Source organism: Eschrichtius robustus, chromosome 4 (assembly GCF_028021215.1).
Source record: "Eschrichtius robustus isolate mEscRob2 chromosome 4, mEscRob2.pri, whole genome shotgun sequence".
In the NCBI taxonomy this organism is placed as follows: Eukaryota; Metazoa; Chordata; class Mammalia; order Artiodactyla; family Eschrichtiidae; genus Eschrichtius; species Eschrichtius robustus.
In genome coordinates, this window is record NC_090827.1 from 113987110 (window position 1) to 114012467 (window position 25358).

At 43.5% G+C, this 25358-nt stretch overlaps 1 protein-coding gene across 1 annotated transcript in view; it reads left to right on the top strand.

Moving 5' to 3' along the window:
• The first annotated feature begins 11128 nt into the window (after nucleotides 1-11128).
• The window catches only part of CLNK (cytokine dependent hematopoietic cell linker), a 114745-nt gene continuing 100515 nt past the window's right edge, over nucleotides 11129-25358 (top strand). The window contains exons 1-3 of the mRNA XM_068541998.1: nucleotides 11129-11220; nucleotides 20366-20485; nucleotides 20726-20797. Of these exons, the coding sequence (XP_068398099.1) occupies nucleotides 11129-11220; nucleotides 20366-20485; nucleotides 20726-20797 (284 nt within the window). The remainder of the gene's footprint in view (nucleotides 11221-20365; nucleotides 20486-20725; nucleotides 20798-25358) is intronic.

Consider the following 25358-nt stretch of genomic DNA (forward strand, 5'->3'; position numbering starts at 1 on the left):
GCTCTCTGAGGATGAACCCAAGAATGAACAAAGTAACATAAATGTCTAGAAAAAACATGGGGCTTGAAATCAGGTGACCCAAGTTTGCTTCCCAACATCACCCGTTTTTAAGCTAGGTGGCCCGAAGCCTCAGTTTCCCCAGCTGTAGAATGGAAATAATACCTATGGGTTCCAGGCTGGCTATGCCCCTAACAATCTATACGGCATTTATCAAACAAAGGGGTAGAGATCAAAGACATTTAATTATTTTCTACTCCGTGAAACCTTCCAAGGCCTAGAATTTAAGGACTCAAATTTCCAAACAAAAACTTTTTTTTTTCTAGTCTTTAAGCAGCCATTGTTCCCAAACCACTTGCTTTGATGACCCAGACTGCAACGCCAAGTCCTGTTTGGCCCAGATGAGAATCATTCAACGGTGTACATTTCTCAGCATCACGATCACAGAAATACCTGGGCTAAACGGCTCAGTGCTGATCCACTGTGAAAATTTGTGGAGTGTTCAATTACCCTTAGAATTCTTCATCTCTTACCCACGGAGCCCCAGCATCTAATCACGGAACAAGAGGCTGCAATTGGGAAATTGTTCATTGCACACAAAGGCAGTTCACTGAGAAGCCACAGCCTCCAGGCCCCAGGTGCAAAGTGAGTGGTCCATTTTTCAACACGTACAACATCCTTCTCTTGGCATTTTGTATTTAGCATATTCCTGGAGAAGACAGAATAATAACAGTGAATCTAATGTTGGTTTAGGGAATATCAGGATAGAACGAACTCAAAGGCTAGAGATTCCAGTGGCTAACATTTGTGGGTCTTTGTAGGTCTTCATTGGATGTGGTCCACTTCAGACATGAGCCACGTTTCTGGCTGCAACTCTATCGAGCAAAGCTTATGCCCTTGACTCAAAGGACCCGTAAATGGAAAGACCTCAGTGACACTTAGCCTTCTTATATTGAGTTATAGACTCATTCATCCATTTCTTTTTTTAATTTATTTATTTTGTTTTATTGAAGTACAGTTGATTTACAATGCTGTGTTAGTTTCAGGTGTACAGCACAGTAATTCAGTTATACATATATATGTATATATATGTGTGTGTGAATATATATATATGTATATATATTCTTTTTCAGATTCTTTTCCCTTGTAGGTTATGACAAAATATTGAGTATAGCTCCCTGTGCTATACTGTAGGTCCTTGTTGGTTAACTATTTTATATATGGTAGTGTTTAATCTTATTCATCCATTTCTTATTCCACAAATGTTTAATAAATATCAGTTATCTGCCAGTAACCATGCTTGGGGCTGGGAATTAGAAACAAAGTGAGACACAGTCCCCATCCTGAAGAATCTCCCTGTCTCAGATGTATTGCTAGTATTCTGCCCTCTCCAGGAAGATGTTTCTACTCTCTCTCAAGGGACAAACAGACAAGGAAACCAGTAGTTACAATCCAGTATGGTAAACATGATGAGGGAACAAACACAGACCATGAGATCCAGGAGAGAGACCGCATAACAGGGCAAGCTGGCAAGATAGACTAAAGAAGGCAGAATTGGATCTTAGTTTTGAAAGACTTGAAAGTAAGAATCAGCCGGCTGCCTTACAAGCTGGGCAGGAGAAACTCTATTGGTATGAGATGCAACATTCCTTGGGTGGAGGGCGTGGCGCCTTTATGGGAAAACAAGAGGGGAGGACACTGAGTTTAGAGAGAGCCCCACCGAGCAGCTCCAGACATAATAAGCGATGATTCTGGGACACTTAAGTTAGTGTCTGAGTGAGGTGACTTTACGATACCTGGGTTCTGGCATCAATGTTAACATGGATACTCTGGGTACAAAAACCCCACTGAAAAGGATAAAGCAGTTGGTCCCCCCCCCCAAAAAAAGGCACAGATGCCCAGTAAAATGGTGCCCTCAGAAATGGAGGTAGCTCTGCCTTGTGTGGGTTGGGTGTACGGCTTTCCATTTCTGATCTCCAAGTCTCTTGTTTTCGCAGTGAGGAGTTGTGGGCTCTAAGGGGGGTAGATGTAAGAAGATGGATGCATGCTTCCCTTTATCTTGATACATAGAATTTCCTGCTTAGCCGGGATGTCCAAGGGGAAGAAGGAGTGTCCAGGTACAGATTCCCCACATTCTTGTGTGCAAAGAAAATCAGAGCTGGTGATTTAGCCTCCTTCTTTTTGTGCCACTTAGAATCCATCAGTGAATACTAAAGACAGGGCATTGTTGAAAGAATCCTGGGCTTTGAGCTAAACAGGAATAAGTTTTGCCAGCAGCTGCCACTCATCACTAGGGGGCAAGGTGTTGCATGCCTCTTGGCCTCAGTTTCTGCATCTGCAAAATGGGGACAAGAACACCAATCCTCTGAGAGGACTCCCTGTGACTCTATACACATAGCATACTGTTAAACATCTTTTTATTTGTTTACATTTTGGTTTTTTGTGGGGTATTTTTTAGTATCGTAGAGATCTATTCCAATGCATTTATAATGCTAAATGTCCTCTTTCCATTCATTTATATTTCCTTCCTTTCCTTTCTTTTCTTTTCCCTTTATACCTCCCCCCTGCCATCACATACATGTCTGTGTTTCCTGCAGAGATGAAGCCAATTCTAATAACTAATCAGTGAGGTCACTGTCACACAGAGAGCAACCAAGGTGCTCTGAGAAGAACAGTAGCCCATGACATTCAATTTTATTCCAACAAGTTTTCGACCACATCATTATTACCCAAACACAGTCCCGAAGATGCCATCTATCTCCCATTGATACCTATCCCTGGTTTGCTGGCAGCAGCTGAAGGAGTCTGACCGGTTTGAAAACACAAAGCTCCTAAAAAAGGAGTAAGTTCATTTTCCTTACAGTTGATTACTATGCTTAACTCTAATTTAGCATGAAAGGCCGGGCGATTGCCTTCAGAGATAGCTGGGTGTTATTAGAATGAATTATGGCTCTTGGTCCATGGGTGTTTGCCTACTGGCAGGTACAGCTACAAAGACTAAGCCTGTAGGGAGTTTCAGCTGAGGTGAGCAGTGGTGCAGAGCACGGACCTACTCACAGGTTTTCTGGGGACAAGGACAGAGCCTGGGACATTCGCTGATAATCAAAGCTTAAGGATGCTGGCAATATGTCATTTTTCTCCTAAACCTTCTATTAAATAGAAACTTATTGTTTTTTAAATTTTAAATCATTATCTGTAGAATATCACATAATTCACCCATTTCAAGTACACAATTTAATGATTTGTTTGTAGTAAATTTACCAAGTTGTATAACCATCACCATAAAACAGTTTTAGAACATTTCCATCATCCCCAAAAGTTTCTCGTCCCCATTTACTATTAATCCCAGTCTCCCAGCCCCGACCCTTTGCCCCAGGCAACCTCGCATCTAGTTTCTGAATGGAATCATACAATATGTAATCTCTTGTGTCTGGCTTCTTTCACTTAACATGTTTTTGAGGTTTGTCCGAGTTGTAGCATATGCAATAGTTCATTCCTTTCTATTGCTAAGTAGTATTCCATTGCATGAATATATCCCATGTTGTCTATCCATTCCCCAATTCATGAACGTTTAGTGTTTGTTTGTTTTTTTCCATTTTTGGCTCTATGAAAAATACTGCTAAGGACATTTGTATACAAGTTCTTGGGTTGGGTGGATATTTCCCTCGGGTAGATACCTAAGTGTGGAATGGCTGGGTCCTATGATAAATTTGTGTTTACATGTTTAAGAAACTGTCTTGAGAATCTTGATTCTTTTGAATAAACTCTTTTACTCTTTCCTTCAGGACTAAAAAGCTAGTGAGTCTACCATGTGGGACATACCCTGCTCACCCTTTCTCTCTGCTCACACCTATTCTTACAGCCCAGGATTGAAAACAAAAACAAAAGCTAGGGCTTCCCTGGTGGCGCAGTGGTTAAGAATCCGCCTGCCAATGCAGGGGACACGGGTTCGAGCCCTGGTCTGGGAAGATCCCACATGCCGCGGAGCAACTAGGCCCGTGAGCCACAACTACTGAGCCTGCGCGTCTGGAGCCTGTGCTCCGCAACAAGAGAGGGCGTGATAGTGAGAGGCCCGCGCACCGCGATGAAGAGTGGCCCCCGCTCGCCACAACTGGAGAAAGCCCTCGCACAGAAACGAAGACCCAACACAGCCAAAAATTAATTAATTAATTAAAATTTTTTTTTTAAAGCTATTATTTTTCTCCCGATTGGATACATAGCCGAAGAGATGTGAAAGGTTCAAACCACAGAATGAGCCTGCCAGAGCAGTATAAAATGTATTTTTTCTCTCTCTCTTTTTTCTTCCTACATGGTACAGGGGGAAAAAAACACATTAGAAGTTACTGGGAAGTCAAACCTTCCACTTTAAAAGACTGGCTTGGCTCCTGAATCACTAGTTAAAGTCTCTATTTGCAATGCTCTGAGCAAACATTAACTGTTACCTAATTAGAATTTAATGTACTGGAGAGTTGTGGGTAGCTACTAAGTGCCTAGTACAGAAAAAGATGAAAATAGGAAAGTAGTTTCCAATCAGCAGCCCCCCCACTTCAACAGGTTGTGGTCCCGCCGGTGGGAAGCCCACACCTTGTAATTCCTTTGTAATCGCATTGTAGATCACGAGGGCATTTTGGGTCTTTTCTCCTGTTTTGCTCCCAAATCAGTTGACAAAGATTTTTTTTAGGGGGGAAGAAAGAAAGTGGTGTTTGAACTTAGATCTGCCCTGAATTAACAGCTCCTCTAGCTATAAACAAAGATGCTGGGGGCGTGGGGGCGGGGGGTTGATCTGGAAGTACAGCGAAACAAGTATTGAAGTCATCCACGCATTAGGGAGGGAACACAGAAGCCCACTGATTTACATTCACTTTGGGAGAGCAGAGGGGAGGAAGGCAGCATGACTCTATGGGCTTTTGTTCCTTTTGTGTTCCTACACTTGAAAGGAGAATAGAATTAACTTTTACTGGGCACCAGCTTCCCATCCCATCTACCAAGGCATTATTATTGTTCCCACTTTCGAGATGAAAAACATGTGACTCAGAACAGTAAAATCAATGACTCGGGCTGAAACCTAGGGTCTAATCACAGATGTGCCACATACCAGCTATTTCTGGCACCTAAGCTGAACTTCTTCTGCCTTAGGACACTGTAAATGGTGACAGTTCAGGGTGCGTTAGCCAGTGGTGTTGTGGTAAATTTTAGTAAATGTTTGTCAAACGGTTCCCTGGGGGGAAAAATGTATGCTTATATATGTACACAAGTGTGTTATAAATTTTACTGATATAAAGATGTATGGCATACCATTTACAAATAATAATCAAATATACAGTATTCTTTATAATACATCCCATATAGCCAATTGATTCTCACAGAATGATTTTATTGCTTTTTGCTAAACTCATATCTCTAGCCAACCTCTGGTTGCAGTTGACAAGGGACTACAGTCCTGACATCAATATGGATTAATATTTTCCTTTAGTTTAATGAGTAAAACAGAAGTGAAACCACAAAGAAGGATGCCAGAACTTCACTGATTCATCAGTGATGTGAGCACCTTTTCTGCTGAATTCGAAATTAGTTTTGAATACTGGAAGATATCTTCTCGGTTCTTGTGCTATTCATAATGGTACAACTACAGACATGACTCACTTTTATTTATTTATTTTATTTTATTTTATTTTATTTATTTATTTTTGGCTGTGTTGCGTCTTTGTTGCTGTGTGCAGGCTTTCTCTAGTTGCAGCGAGCGGGAGCTACTCTTCGTTGCGGTGCGCGGGCTTCTCATTGCAGTGGCTTCTCTTGTTGTGGAGCACGGGCTCTAGGCGTGCAGGTTTCAATAGTTGTGGCACGTGGGCTCAGTTGCTCCGAGGCATGTGGGATCTTCCCAGACCAGGGCTCGAACCCATGTCCCCTGCATTGGCAGGCAGATTCTCAACCACAGCGCCATCAGGGAAGTCCCTCACTTTTAAATTAAATCTGCTTTATCAACATTTCTTCCATCATTTTTTTAAGTTAATCTAACAACAAAGCAGTAAATCAAACCCTGATCTGTAACACATGCCAATGTCTGTGGCATATATGTTCCAACTACGGCCAAAGTCAATGCCAATGTGAGGTCATGAAATGCACGGTAGCATATTTCCATCCTACAGATACGACAGACAAAAATAGCACCAAGACTGAAGGTAGTAGTAAAATGTGGTAAAATAATTAGGAAGTGATGCATTTTGAGTATTTATTACATTTGCTTTTAATATGTGTATTCAATTGTAATTTTATTTAATTTTTTTAAAAGACTGTGTTAACAACTGGCTCTCAAAATTCATGACATTTTTAACACTCGGCTCTGCTGTGTAGTGTGAGCCGACTCCAGTGCATCACTGATAACCCAGGGAAGTCCACTCCTCACCCCCCCATGCAGGTCGTATGCGGAAGGTCCAGTCATTACTGACTTTATGTTTAAAGACTTAGGGCTTTCTCTGAACACTGACAGTTACTAGATGACCTTGGGAAAGTTGTTTGACCTCGACACTCATTCCTTTCGTTGTCAAGTGGGGATGGTCATGCCTTCATCATAGTATCACTGTGAGGATTGATAAAGTGACCAGCACTGTGACAAGACAGTAAACCTGCTCAGTAACTAAAAGTTTGCACCCTAGTTTTCCCCTTCATACTTCCCGGGGCTCTATGCACAGACATCTGCACTGGCCTCCATCTCCATCACTATCATTTCCCTATCATCTTCCCATCTCCGTCACTATCATTTCCAAGTTCTGTGCCCAGAGCTAACAGTGACCACATGACCTTCCTGATTAGGAGAATGCATACACGTGACAAGCAATAGTAAGTAACAAGGCTTTTCATGTATTAGCTCATTTGATTCTCATAACAGTTCTGTGATGGAAGTGTTTTTATCCACCTTGTTTTGCAGATGGGGAAAATGCAGCCCAGAGGGATCAGGTCACTTACCCGAGGTCACATTAAACCTATCCCACTTGAAGTGCACGCAGATCCCATGGCCTCTTGGTACAATGCAGATCCTGGTTCTGTAGGGCTCGGGCGGTGCCTGGGATTCTACATTTCTAGCTAGCTCTTGGGGGATGCAGCTGGTCTAGGGACCGCATTTTGACTGGGGACGAACTGGACTGCTAGGCTGAGAAGGAGGCTCTGTCACTTAGGTGATTCCAAAGCTCATGTGCTTATCTCCAATGATATTCAACTTTCTGGAAAATTAGAGCTCTGTGCCAAGCAGGAGTCTTCTGACGGGGGCTCCTGGGGGCACATGGTATCAGAAATGTCTGCAGAACAAGACAGGCAGGTCAGCTCCAGGAGCCTATGTAAATAAGCCTCACATACCCAGGGCACCTGTCTTCTTCATGATGATAGTGTTTACCATTATTTGAGTCACTCACCAATGTGCTACACACCATACACCCAAGATGACTAATACCCCACAGAAATTCCCTACCACCAGGCCCCTGCCTACATCTCACCCAGGCTTCTGCTGGGGAAAATATTTAATGCCTCACCCCATCTGACCTCATTCACCAAAAAGCCATTGGATGGTCTTCCCAATCCATCCCTTCATTCAGTCCTGTTCGGCCATGCTGACCCCCCAACCTTGACTCAACTGCTCAACCGGGCTTCTGCCTTCAGGCTTTCGCCCCAGCCATCCCTGGGGCTGGATGCTCTTCCTGCAGATACCCCAGAGCTGACACCTGCACACCTCCTCATGGAAGCCCACCTTGACCACCGCATGGAGTAGTCACACCTGTCCACACGTCTTTCTGTGTATGGTGCTTGTCAGATTTCTCACCCCCCACCAAGGGTAAAGCTCCTTTTCTGTTTTGTTCCAGGAAAGTTAGGAATCTTTATTTTGTTCACTGATATATCCCAACACCAAGAACAATCCCTGGCCCATATCCTGCACTCAGAGAAAAAAAAATGTATTGTTGAATTAATTTTGAGAAAGATTGGCAGCCCAAATATTTATTGAGGAAGTATTAAGTTCAAGCACTGTTCTAAGTGTTTCGCATGCATTATCTCATTTAATTCTCACAATGTTCTCAAAAATACAGCAAAATCTAAACACCTCCCAGTGCTAAATGATGCCACTAAAGAGTCCCCGGGAAGCACAGATAAGAGGATGTGTTATAACAATTAGATTCCACCCTGACTTTTCCAGGTTTGATTATGTTTTGATAAGTGCTTTGGAAACCAGTGTCACCAGACAATATGTTAATATAGTTCTGCTGGGGCTCAGAGCTCATCAGTGTGGGAAAGCAGTTGGGTACAATGGACAGCATATGAGTTCCAGGGTAAATCTGGGATCGTGGATAGTGCTCACCCCCCATTTCCATGAATACTGGCATGATGCACTAGAAAGAAATGGTCTTTCAGTCAGGCAGGCCTGATGTTGAATCCCAGCTTGGGCACTTATAGCTATGTGGCCATGGGCAATGTGTTTGGCCTCTCTGGGTCTTCTATTTTCCCACCTGTAAAGTACAGTGTATCAACAGGAAGAATTGAGGAAAGTGGTTGACACACTAAGTAGTATTTTAGGCCAATTTGTCCACTATTCCTGATTTCAAACTCATGCTCCCTCATCAGGACCCTGATGTTGGAAAGATCTGGTGTTAAAGCTCAGCTCTGTCACGTCCCTCCAAGCTGTGTTGAACCGTTCCTGTGGGTGGGGCTCCGTACTAAGAGTTGGAAATACAAGAATGCCATCTTCTCACTGAGAGATATGGGCAGGTTCTTTGAGTTCTGTCAACACTCAGCTGCTGAGAGAATAAAGCAAGATGTGTGTGGAACAAGAGACCTTGCCCTGTGTTCATCTGTGGACCTCTTGTAGAAAGTGGGAGATGTTTATACTTTCTCTGCATACAGACAGAGATTTGAGGGGCCAGACCCATTCAGGGACAGGCCAATGGCGCATGACAGCTGCCATTAGGGTGCAAAGTTGGGGCTGTAGAGAGAGAACTGTGGAGAGAACGTCAGGGACCAGACCATGGGAGGCCTGTGTGCCACGTTCAAAACATGAACCATAACCGCAGGCAGTGGAAACACGAGATTTTAGAATGAGGACCCCAGCTGCAGCTTGGCGGATGGATTGAAGAAAAGGAGAAATGATGTAACGGAAGTAGAGGGATTACTGAGAAGGGGCTGAAGATTCTAGGGCACAGAGACGTCGCCAAGCCCAGGAACTGGCACATTATAAAACTTCCTCCTTTCTCACCCCATTTCCCTTCCCTGCCTTGATTTCCCTTCCTTTTTCTTGGCCCTCTGGAGTCAGGAAGTGCTGGACTGGGAGATGGAGGAAAGGATATTGTCTTGAGGAGCCTCATTCCCTACATTCTAAGCACAAGGTCCCTCCCTGGCTCTCCTGCCGACCACCCTTTTACTCTTGGGTTTTTACGGAGGGTGCACTAACCAGGCACAAATCGAGTTTTTGTTTTGAAGGTTTTTAAAAGATAAACATATTGCTTTTTTCATGCATCCAGAATCTTTCAGGCATGACCATCTATAAATTAAATTCCGCTATGAATACATCTATGGACATATAAAAAGGGTAATTCACTGTTGTTATTGTGTTTGCTCATTACATACATTGATGGCCTATTAGAAGCTACATCCTCTGACAATCAAGACAAAGGGGTGGGGGGGAAGGAGAAAGCATTTGAAAAGATACGTAAGGCTTCTATTTTTTGGTTCATTTGTTTCCTTTTGCTGAATCAAAATTTAAACAACAACAACCAAAAAAAAAAACAGGAGAAAAGGTTTTATAGGGTTTCTTGAAACCTGAACATAAAAGGATTCAGGATTACTTTCTTGTTTTCTAAATTAGGTTATCATTCTTTTGTCTTTCTGTCCTCAAGGAGATTAAAAAGAAAAAGAGATTTTATTTAGAAGGCATACAAAGAGGCTTAATTAGAAGACAAGCACTGAGGAAGCCGAGGCCAAATAAAAGGGACCTCAGGCACCACGCATGGAAACAGGAGCTGATCCAGAATCTTCTGTGTCAGCCTCTGGTTAGCGTGGGCAAGCCATTTCACTTGTCTGGGCCCAAGTTTTCTCATCTGTAACATTAACAGGTTCAAGCAGATGATACGCATCTTTCCATGGAGCCCCATGCTCTGGGACTCTCTGAAGCTGTAACTCTGGGAAAGCAAAGAGTTACATTCAGACACCACCCTCCACTCTGCACCTGCAACCCACAGGCAGAGCCGGTCTATGCTAGAATATTCCGGCTCCATTTTCTGCCTTAATAAACAAGAATTAGTAATTCCCTCCAGAGATTCCTGCCTCCATATTTGGATCTTCTCCTGAGAAACCGTTTGCTGCTAGTCTGTGTGAGGGGAATAACAGGAATTCCGAGCTTTGGTGGGGCAGGGGCAGTGTACACACCGATCATGACCACGCAGGTGGCAGCCCCTGAAAACTGAAGGCTGATCCATTTCATCAGAGAACCCACAGCCTCTCCCTGAGTCCAGAGAATCGGGAGGAAGAAGTGCAGCCCAAACGGCTCCCAGAGGCCTGAAGGAGGCCCAGAGGGAGCTGGCCAGGGCTACCTTCTGGCCAGGTATGAATCTACAGGCAGCTGCCATAGCTCTGTACAAAGGGAAACTCAGGTAAGAGCCTGGTGGACTGTCCTGAAACCAGGGAGCCATTCAAATCAGGAGTCAACAAAGATAGGAAGCCGTGGGGGAAAAAGACAGACAGAGGAGGTGAGCTTCTTGCTCACTAGCTTGGTTCCCATTCACAGGCTGCCAGTTTCACCAGGGTAGGACCATTTGTGTCTTGTCCACCTGTGTCTCCAGGCATAAGACAATAACCAGCACATAATAGCTACTCAATAAATATTTGACTGAAGGATGGCACCAGGGCCCACTGCTCAATTTCAATTCAGTTCAGTAGAGGACTTAAGTCTGAGAGGATTTTGTTCACAAGACCATGAGACAGAGCCTTTCAGGAGCTGTCAAAGAGGCTACAGGAGGAGAGGGGCCGGGTCCAGGATGGGCTGGGGGCTTAGGAAACATGGCTGCCATCCACTAAGATAGAGAACAAGCACCATTCTAGCTCACAGAGGGACTTAGGACATCTGCCTAGTCACATCTGGAAAACATGATTGGAAAAGATGGCATCTGTGCTGGGCCCAGCAGAACAAGGAGAATTTGATGATGTGGAAAAGTTAGAAGGAGAAGAGAAAGAGAGAGAAATGACTCTCAGGTAGAGGAGACCACATGAGAAGAGAGAGTTTCAATGTGCTGTGTTTCAGGTAGCAAGATGTTCGGTTTGTCTGGAACATAGGTTTGTAAAACAAAACCGGAGAGTTGAAATGAATGGCTGAGATAACATTAGCAGAGGATCTTTGAGTAGAAAGGGACTGATGTCAAGGAGACCAGTAAGGAGCTCTTGAGACCCAGGTGAAAGATCGAGGGGGTTTCAGTGAGCACAGGACCTTTAAGTTAATTCATTCTTCCACTAAGTTCTCAAAGCATGTTATATACACACACCCCTCTTATGCCGTGGTTTTTAGGACTTTGCCACAAGATTTATGAATCTGCTTATGAATCAGGACTCTTATTCCGCTTTGTTTAATGCAGGGACAGGAAACATCCAGTGTATGTATCCAGTGTTCAGGATACATAGAGTAATGATGCTTCAGGGAACAAACCAACTGGACCCAAGCTCTGATCTTACACATGGCATAACCATGACCAGGTAATAGCTAAGTAACGTGATTGAGATAACACAGTGAGGCAGTAAAGTATTTAGGGCCCGAACCCTAACCCCAACCCTAAAGTCACAGGACCAAACTCTCTTTCCTCTCCAGGTGGCTGTCCCTGACATTATTGTCGAAGGTTGTAGCTATAAGTTCCACAAATGGGAGACACTCGACAAGACAGACAGAAGGCTCTGAGCAATGCCCCCAACGTTGAACCTGCTTTGGAATAAAAGTCTGTCTTGTATCTGGGTCATTCCCCTCACTTTCCACTATACACATACTGTCAGGCAGGGCAGGGACACCTCCAAATTTGGTGTGTTTTTATCTCCTGGTGTGTACAGACACAAGGAGGTACCGGATCTTACTGCATCCCCATCTGTGAGCAGAGTTTGAAATCATGCCTTATCATCAGCGTCTGCTTCCAAGTAAATGTAGCTTCCCGTGAGATATCTAGGCATGGGTTTATTGCAACAATCCAGATAGGCAATTAGGCCACATCTCATGGAAAACAGCATCCACTGTGTCTTCATTGGCAACTCAAACTCCACTATGACTCAGGCACAAGGAGAGAGAGAACGTCCCACAGTGGGGGCCATGGCAACCTGCCAGGACAATCTCACACTCAGGCTTCCTGCAGAAACTTACTCAAAGCCTTGTCCTTCAGGACAAAGAGTCTTCTGTGTGTACATCTTTCCCTGCTTCTCTGACACTGTGGCTTGGAGTGAAACATCTATTTTCTATGGAGTCCGTTCAGTGAAGGAACAGGTTTCATACCAAGATTTGTCTCAATAACCAGGGTGCTGAGTCTTTGTTTCTTCATCAGTAAAATAAGGATAACATGAGTATCTGATATGAAGCACTATTGTGAGGATTAAATTAGAAGTATATTAGTCAAGGTTACATATATTGAGAGAGAGATTTATTTTAATGAATTGGCTTACATGCTTATGGGGGCTGGCAAGTCTGAAATCTATAGGGCAGGTATGAAGAGTGGATGTTGCAGTCTTGAACACAATTCCATGGGACAGCAGACTGGAAACCAAGCCAGGGTTCCTATGTTGTAGCCTTGAGGCAGAATTCCTTCTTCAGGAAGGGAAACCTCAGCCTTTGCTCTTAAGGCCTTCAACTGATTGGATGAGACCCACCCACACTAGGGAGGGTCATCCACTTTATTCCAAGTTTGCTGATTTAAATGTTAATCACATCTAAGAAATACCTTCTCAGCAACATGTAGACTGCTGTTTGACCAAACAACTCTGCACCATAGCCTAGCCAAGTTGACAGGTAAAATTAACCATCACAAAGGCATGAGTAAGAGCAACTCTCTCATTTCAACTCTCCACTGTGGTCAATTTATTATTGAGTCGACATTCCTCTCAAATTCTTCTGGGGAGGTCACCAGCTCAAATCTTCAGGGCCCATTCAAGCAATATAAAAGTGCAAGAGAGTCGGGAATGAATGGGGAGGCTGCATGAGCTTCAGAAAATCAGCCCTATGTAAATATATTCAAACTCAAACTTTAAAAAAGAAATCTGTGTGGCTAGAAGCCTGTGTATGTCCTTCAACTTTTCTGGGTTCAGCAGTGCAAGCACATAAAAGGTATCCATCATCCAGGCTATGGCATGTCATATCCCCAAGAACCTGGGCTTTTCTCAGATGCTCAGAGAGAGTGTTAAGCATTTCCTAGCTTTAGAAGAAACTGTGTGCAGGAATAAACAACTTGAAGGAAGTTTGTACATACCACCCACTTGGCTTAATGACCGAATAGGATGAACAAAATAGATATCCATCACTTGGAGAAGTTGTTTGTGACAACTAATGCAGTGACTATTTTAAGGGAGTTAGACGTATAGCATCCTGCTGCAAAAATAATTACAATGACCCCTCACATGCAAGAGCAAAGAACTGGAGAACCAGTTTGTTCTGGCATTTGCTGGAGTCTTCTGGAATTAGCTGAAAAACTTTTGAAAACTGGCCTGACATTTTCAGGAGTCATGGAAGGCTGCAGAAAGATTCTAGCTTATTTGGTTTGCAGGTTTGCCAAATACCTTCTGGATGTTACTAACTAGTGTCACATCTACTCACACTTGCACATTGAGGAAGCAATATTATGTGGCAGACAGACACTAAAGTGGCCCCCAATTGCCTCTTCTCCTGGTACTTATGTCCCTCCCTGTATAATCCATCCCCGTCCCTCTTAATTGAGAGCGAGGCCTGTGACTGCTTCTAAGCAACAGGAGATGGCAAAATTGATGAGACGTCATCTCTGTGATTACATTACATGAGATTGCAACTTTCCTCTTGTCTTCTTGGTTTGCACGTTTTGATAAAGCAAGTGGCCGTATTAGGGAGGCCCATGTGGCAAGGAACTGAGGGCATCCTCCCACCAACAGACACCAAGGAAGTGATCATCTCAGTCCAACAGGCCATAAGAAACTGAACTCTGCCAACAATCACATGTGCTTAGGACCAGATAGATCCTTTCCCAGTTGAGGTTTCAGATGAGACCCCAACTCTGGCTGACACTGTGAGGTCTCTACAACCTCAACAGAGACCATAAAACAGAGGACCCAGCAAAGTCATGCCTAGAATCCTGACCCACGAAAACTGTGAGTTAATAACCCACACTTTTGGCCTGGCTGAAACACTTTCATTATCAACTGTCATTCTTGGTGCTTCTGGTTGCCCACCTCTGCTATTCCTTAATTATTTGAGTAAGAATTGGGTCCTAGATAATGAAAATGATCACTAACATGCAATCAACTTGTGAGGGAGGGAGTTATTATAACTCTGCCCTTCCTTGTGTGTAAAATGGAGATGATAAGATAAATTAGTGACTTATTCAGTTGGCAGAACCAGATTCAACCCCAGATCAAGTACAAGTGTGTGCTCTTAACCTTTGTGTCCACACCTCATCACATTCCACGGAGGCTAGCATCTCTCTGACTTGCTTATCCACTCCTTCCTAGGGGACAACCTGCCCTCAGGATCATACCGCCCTTGGCCACATCCTTCCTTCCTCCCTCCTTCCATTCTCATTCTCTCCTAATGAAAAATATAGCCAAGACCTATGTTGATCTTGGGACCTCACACTCTAAAGAGTCAGAATGCAATATGATGTTACACTAGACTTTGGGAGTTTCGCCATAGCAACCTTCTTTGGGAATTGTCTCAGTTGAATGGAGTTGCCTCACCTGGGGCAGCTCACATCCACTAACCGGTCCACCCGGGAGTACCAATGCACAGTCCCCACCACAGCTTGGAATAGTTCTGAAGGGCCATCATACCAATCCAAGAACACCGCCCAACTTTTCCCCCTGCCCAATCCTGCTGCCTTCCCTTCCCTCCACAGGGGCAGATCCCAAGATCTCACCCTAATGGACTTCCTGCACCATCATCTCCTTCTCAGGGTGTTTCCTCAGGAGCCTAATAGGTGGCAATTCCTCAGGAGATGGAGCATGAACGGAACATGAGATAAAGAAATCCAACAGGCCTGGGGAAAGACTAGGACTGACCTCATAGGATCGTTGTGAGCATTTGATGGATTAATAAGTGTGAAATGGCAAACAATGATCAGTCAATTGTAAATCTTATCTCAGTTTCAAGCTGTTGTTATTATCATGGTAATTATAACATTATACATGATTGCTATTCATGATCTTGGAGTCAGCGATCCAGCTGCACAGGCCCTTGAAAGAGAATTATGGCTTAAGAGCCACTTGTGTGACTTCTCAGAAATCTGCAAGCTCAATGGGAGTGTATAGAATGAGAAGCTTCTGGAAAAAGCTGAACTTGATCTGAAAGTTTATTAAGAGAAGTGTAGTTTCACAACAGAAGAAATGGCAGTTCTCTTTCTGTGCTGGTCAGACTGTACCTGCCATGTTGCGTGTACCTGGGAGTACAGGTAAAGGTGAGAAATTAGAGGAAAATGGCCAGGACAGCTTGGAGCAGGCATCTTTAACTCTCAGAATAGGTTGCCCCGCCTTACTCTCCACCTCCCAGTTCACCATGTCATCTGTCTGGCAAATGCCTGTACATCCTCATTCATCACTCTGCAGAAGCCTTCCTTGATTACCCCCTCACTTAAAGATATGACCCATTTCTTTTCCTTTCTTTTTCCTTTTATCATTACACCTAATGTCTTGCCCTGCTTGAGCTTTGGGTCTGATTCATCTTCTGTACCTTGGGACAGGTTAGATGTCCTGTGTGTTAGTTTCCTAGGGCTGTTGTAACAAATTACCATAAACCAGGGCTTAAAACATCAGAAACATATTCTCTCGCAGTTCTGGAGCCCAGAAGTCTGAAATCAATTCAGAGGGCTGTGCTCCCTCTGAAGGCTCTAGGGGAGCATCTTTCCTTTCCTCTTCCAGCTTTGGGTGGCTCCAGATGCTCCGTGGCCTGTGGCAGCATTACTCCAACCTCTGCCTCTATCTTCACGTGGGACATTCACATGCCCTTCTCCTCCGTGTCTTCTCCTCTTCTAAGAACACCTGTCCTTGGATATAGAACCACCCTAATCCAGGACGATCTCATCTCAAGATCTTACCTTGATTACATTTTCAAGGAACCTCTTCCCAAATAATTCACCATTTCTAGATAGACACATTTTTTTATAGACCCTCTTCAACACACTACAGTCAGTATGTATTGATTCAACTACACAGAACTGGCTTCTGTTAGATCTACCTGAAAAGTAAAGAGGATCTGGAGAGGGCAGACTCAGAGGGGGTGTAAGAAAGGGATGGACCAAGAAGACATGTGAAGGAGGACTGGATGGGTTTTGTCAACTGACCATGCGGGAGGGAGGTGTCAAAGAGAAAAAGGAAACCAGAGATCTCCGAAAAGTGTAGAACAAGAAGTGTTGGGTGTATAGTTAAGAACAGAAGCTGGCTCCTGTGAGGTGATGTGCTCTTTCTCAGTGGAGTAAGAGGTGATTTCAAGAACAATTCATTGGCTCACCCATTGACACTCTGTGCCTCAGTTTCCCCACCAACCTACAGCACTTCCCACTTTTCTGGGATGTGCTGAGTTCTCTGTGTAATAAATTAGCCTGTGTTGCTTCCCTGGGGGGCACTTGACCAGGATCAGCAATAAGCAATAGAGCAGTGGTTTAAAAGTGCTCATTGGATTTATTTTACTATGTGGGTGGGACAGACTGAACAGCCCACAGGAAGGACAGCTGGTCTCAGATGTTTGAGGTCTTGAAAATCGTGTGTATCTGCTCACACTACTGCAGTAAAGAGAACCATCAGCCCCAGGCTCACAAATGCCATGGCCAACTTGGGAAAACTGACCGTCTCCTTCCAAGGTCAGTTATTAATTTCATGCAAAGAAAACAATTTTGACCTATTATGATTGACGCTCTTGAACAATATTTTCTGTGATAGTCTGAGACTTTGTAATTCTTTCAACATGATGCATTTACAAAAAATGTGTCCCTAAAACCTGGAACCCTAAGGAATGATTTAAGGCAGAAAGACCTGGTGGAGAGAAAAACTGTGGGGTGGGACATTTCGGTTTTCCTTGTGATTAGCAAAAAAAACTCAATCCCAAATAACTGGGGAGGGGTGGGGAACAGGGAGGGAACCTCTTCTATTGTTAAGCCTTCTAATATTCTCTGCTCTTGTTATGTGTTCTAAAAACAAATAAACTTAACTACCTACTGTCCAGGTAGATGGCTATTCACTTGCCAGCTTCGTTAATGTTTTTCTTAAATAATCCATTGTAGGAAGAACAGCACCACCTCCCCATCCTCCTCCAGAATCCCTTCCCCGCCACCCATTCTCTCTCCTGTTCCTTAGCTGATCTCAGAGGGGCCTGGCCCTGAGCATCAGGCAGCCACACACTCTGGCTTCCCGTGCAATGCATGTAACACACACCTGGCAGGAGATCAGAGACCTGGTGTGGAGCCCTGGATGGGCCATCAACCAGCCCAGTTACCTTGAACCAATTCCCCTCCACTTTCAGGGTCCCTGTTTCCTCATCTGTAGCACGAAGCTGAAAAGGATGCCCACCTATTTACTACTGAAAGTTACTATAAAGATGAAATAGAAAAAGAGCTTGAGTTAAACTCTCTTCCTAAAGAGAAAAAAGCAAAAGCAGATTCTCTGGAAAGGTCAGAGGAAGCTCCCAGCCTGTTGGGTTCTCGAGGAAATTCCCAGAATCCCACCATTCTCCTAAAATTGAACTGGTTAAAGCCATTGCAGCAAACGTTATATTGGCTGCCAGAGCACAGAAACGCTGCCCATATCTGAGCCATATGATGAAACCGGGGGCCTCCTTCTCAGTGCAGGGACAGGTCAGAATCTCCCTGGTATCAGAGAGACCTAAAGGGCCATACACAACTGAGTGTGTGGTTCACTATTGTGTATGAGCCCATTGGGCGGGGCATTTTATATATTTATTATCAATGCTTCATTTCATATCTTAAAAACATTGCTGAGATCACACCTGAGGTCAGCTAGTCCCTGTGCTGGGAGAGAAAAAATCCCCAGTATACGTCTCTACTGGCAAAAATCCCCTACTCTAGGGGAACGTGAACACATGAACACATACAAGGCACATACAAGGCAATATGATAAAAATATGATTGCTTATTTACTTGTTTATGGCCTATCTCCCAACAACAATAAAAGATTCACGAAGCAGGCTTCATGTGTCTTCTTTAATGATTGCATACAGCCTGGCACAAGATAGATCCGATATTACTTGCTGAGTTAATGAATGAATGGATTCATGAACAAATGAATAAATGGTAAAACAGAGATATACCACAAATACTAAAAGGGTTGAAAGAGGAAGCAGCACAGAAGACCTCATGGGGAACTAATATTTGAACTAAACCTTAAAGAATGGAAAGTATTTTGCCAGATCCAATGGAGGCAAGAGAAAAATCTAATCGATGATCTGGGAGCATACGAAAGTATGACCCAGAGAGAGGACAAGGCGGGGGGGGCCTGTCAGAGGGAGAGGGTGGCGGGAAATGAGAACACAAACAACAGAAATTGTATTCAAGGCCACTGGGGTGGGGATCTTGGTTATCATGGTAAAGAGTGTGGACTTTGTCCTGCAGAAATAGAGGAGTGGTGAGGATTTTCAAGCAGGGAGGTGACTCAATAATATTCTGCTAATTAGAAAGATGGTTGTTCTTACTGCAGTTTGGTGGGTGGATTGGAGCCCAGGTGGCTAGGGGGCCAACACCAAAGTCCAGGCTGGAGAGAACTTAGTTCTAAAAGTAGAACTAAGATCGGGTGTCACTTACGGGAGTGGAGAGAGAGGATGTTCGGGAATCGATTGTTAGGACCTGGTAGCAAATTGTTGAGATGGTGAGGATGGAGAGGAGAGGAAAGAGAAGACTTAAGGTGAGTCCCCAGGCTGCTGGTTGGGAAACTATGTGAGCAATGGAGCCGCTCACTAGGAAAACTCACTAGGAAAAGGGCCTGGGTCTGACAGAGGACCAGTTAGAAAGGTCCCAAAAATAGTTAGATGTTCATGTTTAGAACTTAGAAATGAAGTCAGAATGCAGACATAGATTTACGAATAGAGCTTTAACCCAGATAAATTTTTTAAAAAGAAATAATAAAATATATGAAATAATACAATGAAATAATTGTGTAAACATGGAATAACAAAAAAAAATGAAAAATAACAGAATAATGTCATCATCTTTCTAGATGACCAATTTACACAATGACAAAATATATCCAAACAACTCACTATTTTTTGTATTTATCATGTTGCAGTCAATAGGCTTCACACAAAATCCTAGATGGAGATAGAGTCTCAAGTCATCTTTTGGCATTTCCTGGAGACCTTTGTTCACACGTGCCGCCATGTACATCCACTGCACGTCGGGCACTGACCCAAACCCTGGGCATGCAGAGCGCTGCAGTCTCTGCCCTCATGGAGATGGCAGTTCTGCAGCTTAGCAGACATGAATACAAGCTACATGTTAAACCGAAGGACAATGAAAGTTCAGACAAGTTCTGTGAAGGGGTCCATCTCAGAGGGGAAGGAAGGTTTCTCTGAGGAAGTGATGTGAGCTGAACTCAGAAGCATGAGTTAGATGCAGGAGAAGAAGGAAGACAACAGGTGTTTGAAAAAGAGGGACCAGTCCCTGGAAGAGACCTGGGAGAGGGAGGAGAGAAAAATCTAAGGACCAAGAAGTAGCAGGTGTGGCCCAAGGGGAGAGAAGCAGGGGGGCAAAGAGGTCAGAGGAGCTACCCAGGTAGCTGCCAAGGAACATTTGTGGAGGAAAGGATCATCCTTAAATGTCTGATAAAGCTCACGAAATGCCTGCACAAGAAATGGAAGTATATTAAACTTGGCTAATGAAATGAACTAGGGATGGTTTATGATAGAGAATGCCTTACTGAATTTGAACAAATTAACTCAATTTAAAATAAGTTAATTTCTTCATAGAAAATACCATCACAAAGTGACTAAATTATACAGAAGTTCAATACAAATTATTTGAATCCAAGTTGCTATTTCTAAATCATCTGCCTCCCTAAACCGGATGATGTTTGCTAGTTTTTGGCCGAATTCAATTAACATAGGAAAGCATCTAGGACATTCCTTAGCCCATAAGCACTGTTCTTGTTTGACAGCCTCCCCTTAACCAGGTGTGAGCTCTTCGCTGTACAGAGTGATGTCATGGACAATCAGAGAGCTTAAGGAGGGCACCACCGTGAGCCCCCTGATGTGGGAGAGCCCACGTCCTCATTCTGATGGGGGCGCTTATTCTACCCCACGCTATTGCCCCTTGTAAAATAAAGCACTTACATTTAAAAAAAAAAAAAAAGTTTGAAGTAATTGGATTACTTTAAACTCAGATTTTGTTTAACCCCAGTGGAAATGCAAAGAGAGATTTGGAATTACGTGTGAGATGCTAATTACTTACATCTGACTGGGGGGTTGTTTCTATGAAGGAATGCACTTAATTATTTTTTTTTCCCCCTCTCTTCTTACAATTTCCTGACTATAATCTATTTTCTTTCATCACAGGGGCAATAGAAAAACAACAAAAGAAGAATCCCGTGATTTGAAATTCCAGAACTTTGCTCTGCCAGAAAATAGGTCAGAATATTTCCTTCTTTGTTAATAGAGGAGTAAAAATTTTGATGCTGCAGCAAATTAGCTGACCAGCACGTGCACACACACGCACACGCACGCACACGCCCATGCACGCACACGCACGCACACGAAATGTTAATGGGATAGAACTGTATTTCTGTCATTGCTCTTAGAGGTTACACGGTGACCAAGGTCCAGAACAAGAAGGGACTTGACTCAGGTTGAACTGCCAGCACGTATGTGATGCAGATATAGGCTATGGGGGAGGGATGGAGTGGGAGATTGGGGTCAGCAGATATAAGCTATTCTATATAGAATGGATGGACAACAAGGTCCTACTGTACAGCACAGGGAACTTTAGTCAATATCCTGTGATAAACCATAATGGAAAAGAATATAAAAAAAGAATGTATATATATGTACAACTGAATCACTTTGCTGTACAGCAGAAATTAACACAACATTGTAAATCAACTATACTTCAATTTAAAAAAATCAAAGATCAGATGCAAGGAAAAACAGCCAATAAAAAAATTTTTTAATTGAAAAATTTTTTTAAAACAGGCCCCCAGGTGTCCACAGCATTTCAGACCAGGGCTATTTCCACCACCCACCCAGGTCTCTAAACAGCCCAAGAGACAGCCAGGGGGAAGCTTACATCCTACAGCTGCTGAATGACTTCAGTGATGAATCATGGATGGATCAGGCCATGAGTTCACAGCCAGGTCTCAGAAGCGAGGAGAATCGAGGGAGCTCTGTGCCCGTTTGGTTTCTTTTCTTTGTCCTTCAATTGAGCAAAACATTTACTGAGCGATTATGGCATTAGGACTTGCACGGGCTCTTGAAAATGCAGAGATGAGAGGCAATGTCCTGTCTCCAAGGGGCTCACAACCAAGTCTTAAAGCTCAGAAGGAAAGCTACTTGAAGAAATGACTGACAAGGGACCAATCCTGAAGCCAGCTCCAGCTCTGCATTGGCCAAGGTCTCATCCTGGACAACACCCCAATGCTCAGAGGGGCTGCAGGCCTCCCTTACCCAGCCAGAAACCCCTTGCCGAGCCCTGCCGGAGCTGTCTCTGTGCCTAGAGGTACCCAAGGGTCTCTGACTGCTATACCAACCCTTGCATCCCAGTGAACTTCAACTCAAGTCAATCGCCAAACATCTGTTCAGTCCCTACTAAGTGCCAGGCACCAGAAGCAATCTTGACATGCTAAGATGTGCCTGAAGAAATATTTTCCCTAAGCAGAGTGGATGCATGCCTATAAAACAGAATACTTGAAATATTATCAAGATTGCATTAAGCAAAGGAAAATTTGTGGTTGTTCTCAGACTTCTTCAATGTTTACATTAAACACATTTGAATGCTGCATTTTAAGTCAGTTTTTCTTATTTCTTGGCAATAGCAAGAGATGAGAGATGGAAGGGTTAGAAGTCTTCCTTCAAATTGAAGTGGTTGCAGCGATTACATACATCAAAGTAATATTTACAGTTACATTTGAAAAAAAAGAGAGAGAGAGAGAGAGGGCACAGTGCTTTTTTCCAAAGCAAATTATTTCAGAATATGTCAGAGCATGCTCAAGATATATTAAAAAGAGCAACAGATGGTGTTTCTGCAACCTGTTCCAAACCATTTATAAACCCGAATTTTAAAAAATAATCCCTTAGACACACAAATCTCTGTACCTTTGCATATTTTATAATGAAAGTATTATATGAATATAAATTAGTAAATGAGATCTATAAATCAAATCAAAATGTGTGAAAACTACATATTTGGATCTACCATCATACCTTCAAAACTATTAAACTGATGTTTTCGTTCTCCACACAAATTATAATTATTATCGGCATCTGATGATGATGAAGTAAGGACAGTGCTACAGGTGGGCAGGGCCGCAGAACAGAACGGGTCTGTGGGTGCTGGATTGAAATTTCAGCTGACCTGTTTGCTAGCTCAGCGGCAACCTCGCTCCGACAAGCCCATTACCCTCTCAATACCTTGCGTATTTTAGAAATGGTGTTTGAAAACCAAGGAGGAAAAGGGGGGGATGAATTGGGAGATTGGGATTGACATATATACACTAATATGTATAAAATAGATAACTAATAAGAAAATATACAAATAAAAATTGAAACATTGAAAAAAAAAAAAAAGAAAAACAAGAGTAGATTGAATTCCCTGGCGGTACAGTGGTTAGGACTCTGTGCTTTCACTGCTGAGGTCCCAGGTTCAGTCCCTGGTTAGGGAACTAAGATCCCACAAGCAGCGCAGCACAGCCAAAAGAAAACAAAAAATACAAGAGAAGACTATCTTGACCACCAGGGATACGCTGGACCTAAAGCAGTCCCTGTGTTTGGGGAATAAATGCATGACCTCTGTAGCGTGCCTGGAAAATAGTAGGTTCTCAACAAATAACAAAGGCTAATAGTCACTGAGTACTCACCACAGGCTAGGCGCTGTTGTAAGAGCTTAATAGGCAGAGAAAGACAAATATCATATGATATCACTTATATGTAGAATCTAAAAATAAATGGTACAAATGAACCTATTTACAAAACAGAAACTGAGTCACAGATGTAGAAAACAAACTTATGGTTACCAAGGGGGAAAGCAGGGGGAGGGATAAATTGGGAGATTGGAATTGACATATACACACTATTATATATAAAATAGATAACTAATAAGAACCTACTGTATAGCACAGGGAACTCTATTCAATACTCTGTAATGTCTTATGTGGGAATAGAATCTAAAAAAGAGTTGATATATGCATATGTATAACTGACTCACTTTGCTATACACCTGAAACTAACACAACATTGTAAATCAACTATACTCCAGTAAAAAAATGAAAAAAAGAGCTTAATAGGTAGTGTCTCACTGCATCCTAGCGATCACATTCTTACTAGGTTTCCTTTTATAGGAGAGAAGAATGCAGACTGGAGAGGGTAAATAACTTCCTCAAAGCTGAATAGCTGGGTGTGGTATATAGTAAACAGTGGACATAATCATTAGTACTAATCTCTGAAACAACCCTGGCACTCCACGTCACTGTCCTCACTACTGCCATCCCTTAGTTAGGTGTAGGGGTCAACTCTGGCGACAGATGCAGAAGGGCTGTCCTTCCCCACCCACCCCCAAACTCAAACATGCATGGACCTCTCCGTAGTGTACAAAGTAAAATACAAAGCTCAATGCTGGGGTTTCACGCAGATGATACAGCCCAGGAGACTATCCAAGAAAAACACACGATCACATGCACATCCATTACCCCCAACCTGTCAACAATATTAAGATGAATGTTTCCTAAAATGTCCCATGGAATCTATCTTGCTAAATCCCCAGTCCCCACTTCTATTCTGTGCCCTGTGCCCATGTGGGCAGAAACAGAAACATCCTGATTGATGTTTTCCAATCAAGTCCAAACTTTTATCAATAGTTGAACGCCTAACCAGTACCAGAAACCATGAGAGGAACTGTGGCATTTAATCCTCACAATCATTCTCTGAAGTAGGTAATAGTATTCCCATTTCACAGATGAGGAAAGAGAGCCTGAGAGAGGTGACATGTCTTGGTCACAGTCACAGAGCTGGTAACTGTTAACAGCTGGATTTGCATTCCGAGTCTGACTTCAAATCGAGGGCCTTTTCTGGGTTCTAAGATGCCGCATGTGAATTTTGTTTTCTGATCCTATGAGTCTCAAATCTACTCATGTCAAGACTCTCCACTATGAAGAAGGGGCACATGCATTCAACTCCTGAGAAGGACATCCACAGTCATAGCTACGAAGCCTCCTAGCAGCGATTCTTAGGGCTGGTCCCTGCGCCGGCAGCACCAGCATCACCTGGGAGCTGCTTAGGGAGGCAGGATCTCAGGCCCCACCTACTGAATCAGAAACTTGGGCGTTGGAGTCCAAGCACCTGGGTTTAAACAAGCTCTCCCAGTGATTATGATGCCCATTCAAGCTTGAGAACCTCAGCATCAAGCATCATTATCAAGAGGGCAAGCTTCGGAGCTGGAGCAAGGGGCCTCTGGGCCCAGCTCTCGCTCTGCCCCTTCCCATTATGTAAATGAGATGGAGGGAAGACGATATAAGATAGGGACCCAGTGTGGGAGAGTGGGAGGGAGATGGGAGAGAATGTTGTCCCCACCTGGGAGAGATCACTGCGTTGGGGACCAGGAAAATCAAAAATAAAGAAGACACAGCACTGCCATCAAGATGCTCAGCCTCTTGTGGGGACGAACATAAAAATATCTGGTGTATAATAGATCACAGGATACTGTGCCACGTGCATGTGGGACAGAAGCAGATGCAGGCCTGTGGGAGCCCAGCGGGGAGACTAAGGAGCGGGAGGAGGAGGGCTTTCCCAAGTCCACTTTCGAGAGAGTAGCAAAGCCAAGGTGCACACTCCAAGTGCAAGTCTCTTTCTCCTTCCCCATTCCTGATGGAGCTATTCCTAACAGTGTCACTCACGTTTCCCACATTCAGACCCTTCCCAATTCATCGCCTCATGGACTATTGATTTTTCCCTTCTGTCACTAATACCCGTAGCAATAGTTAAC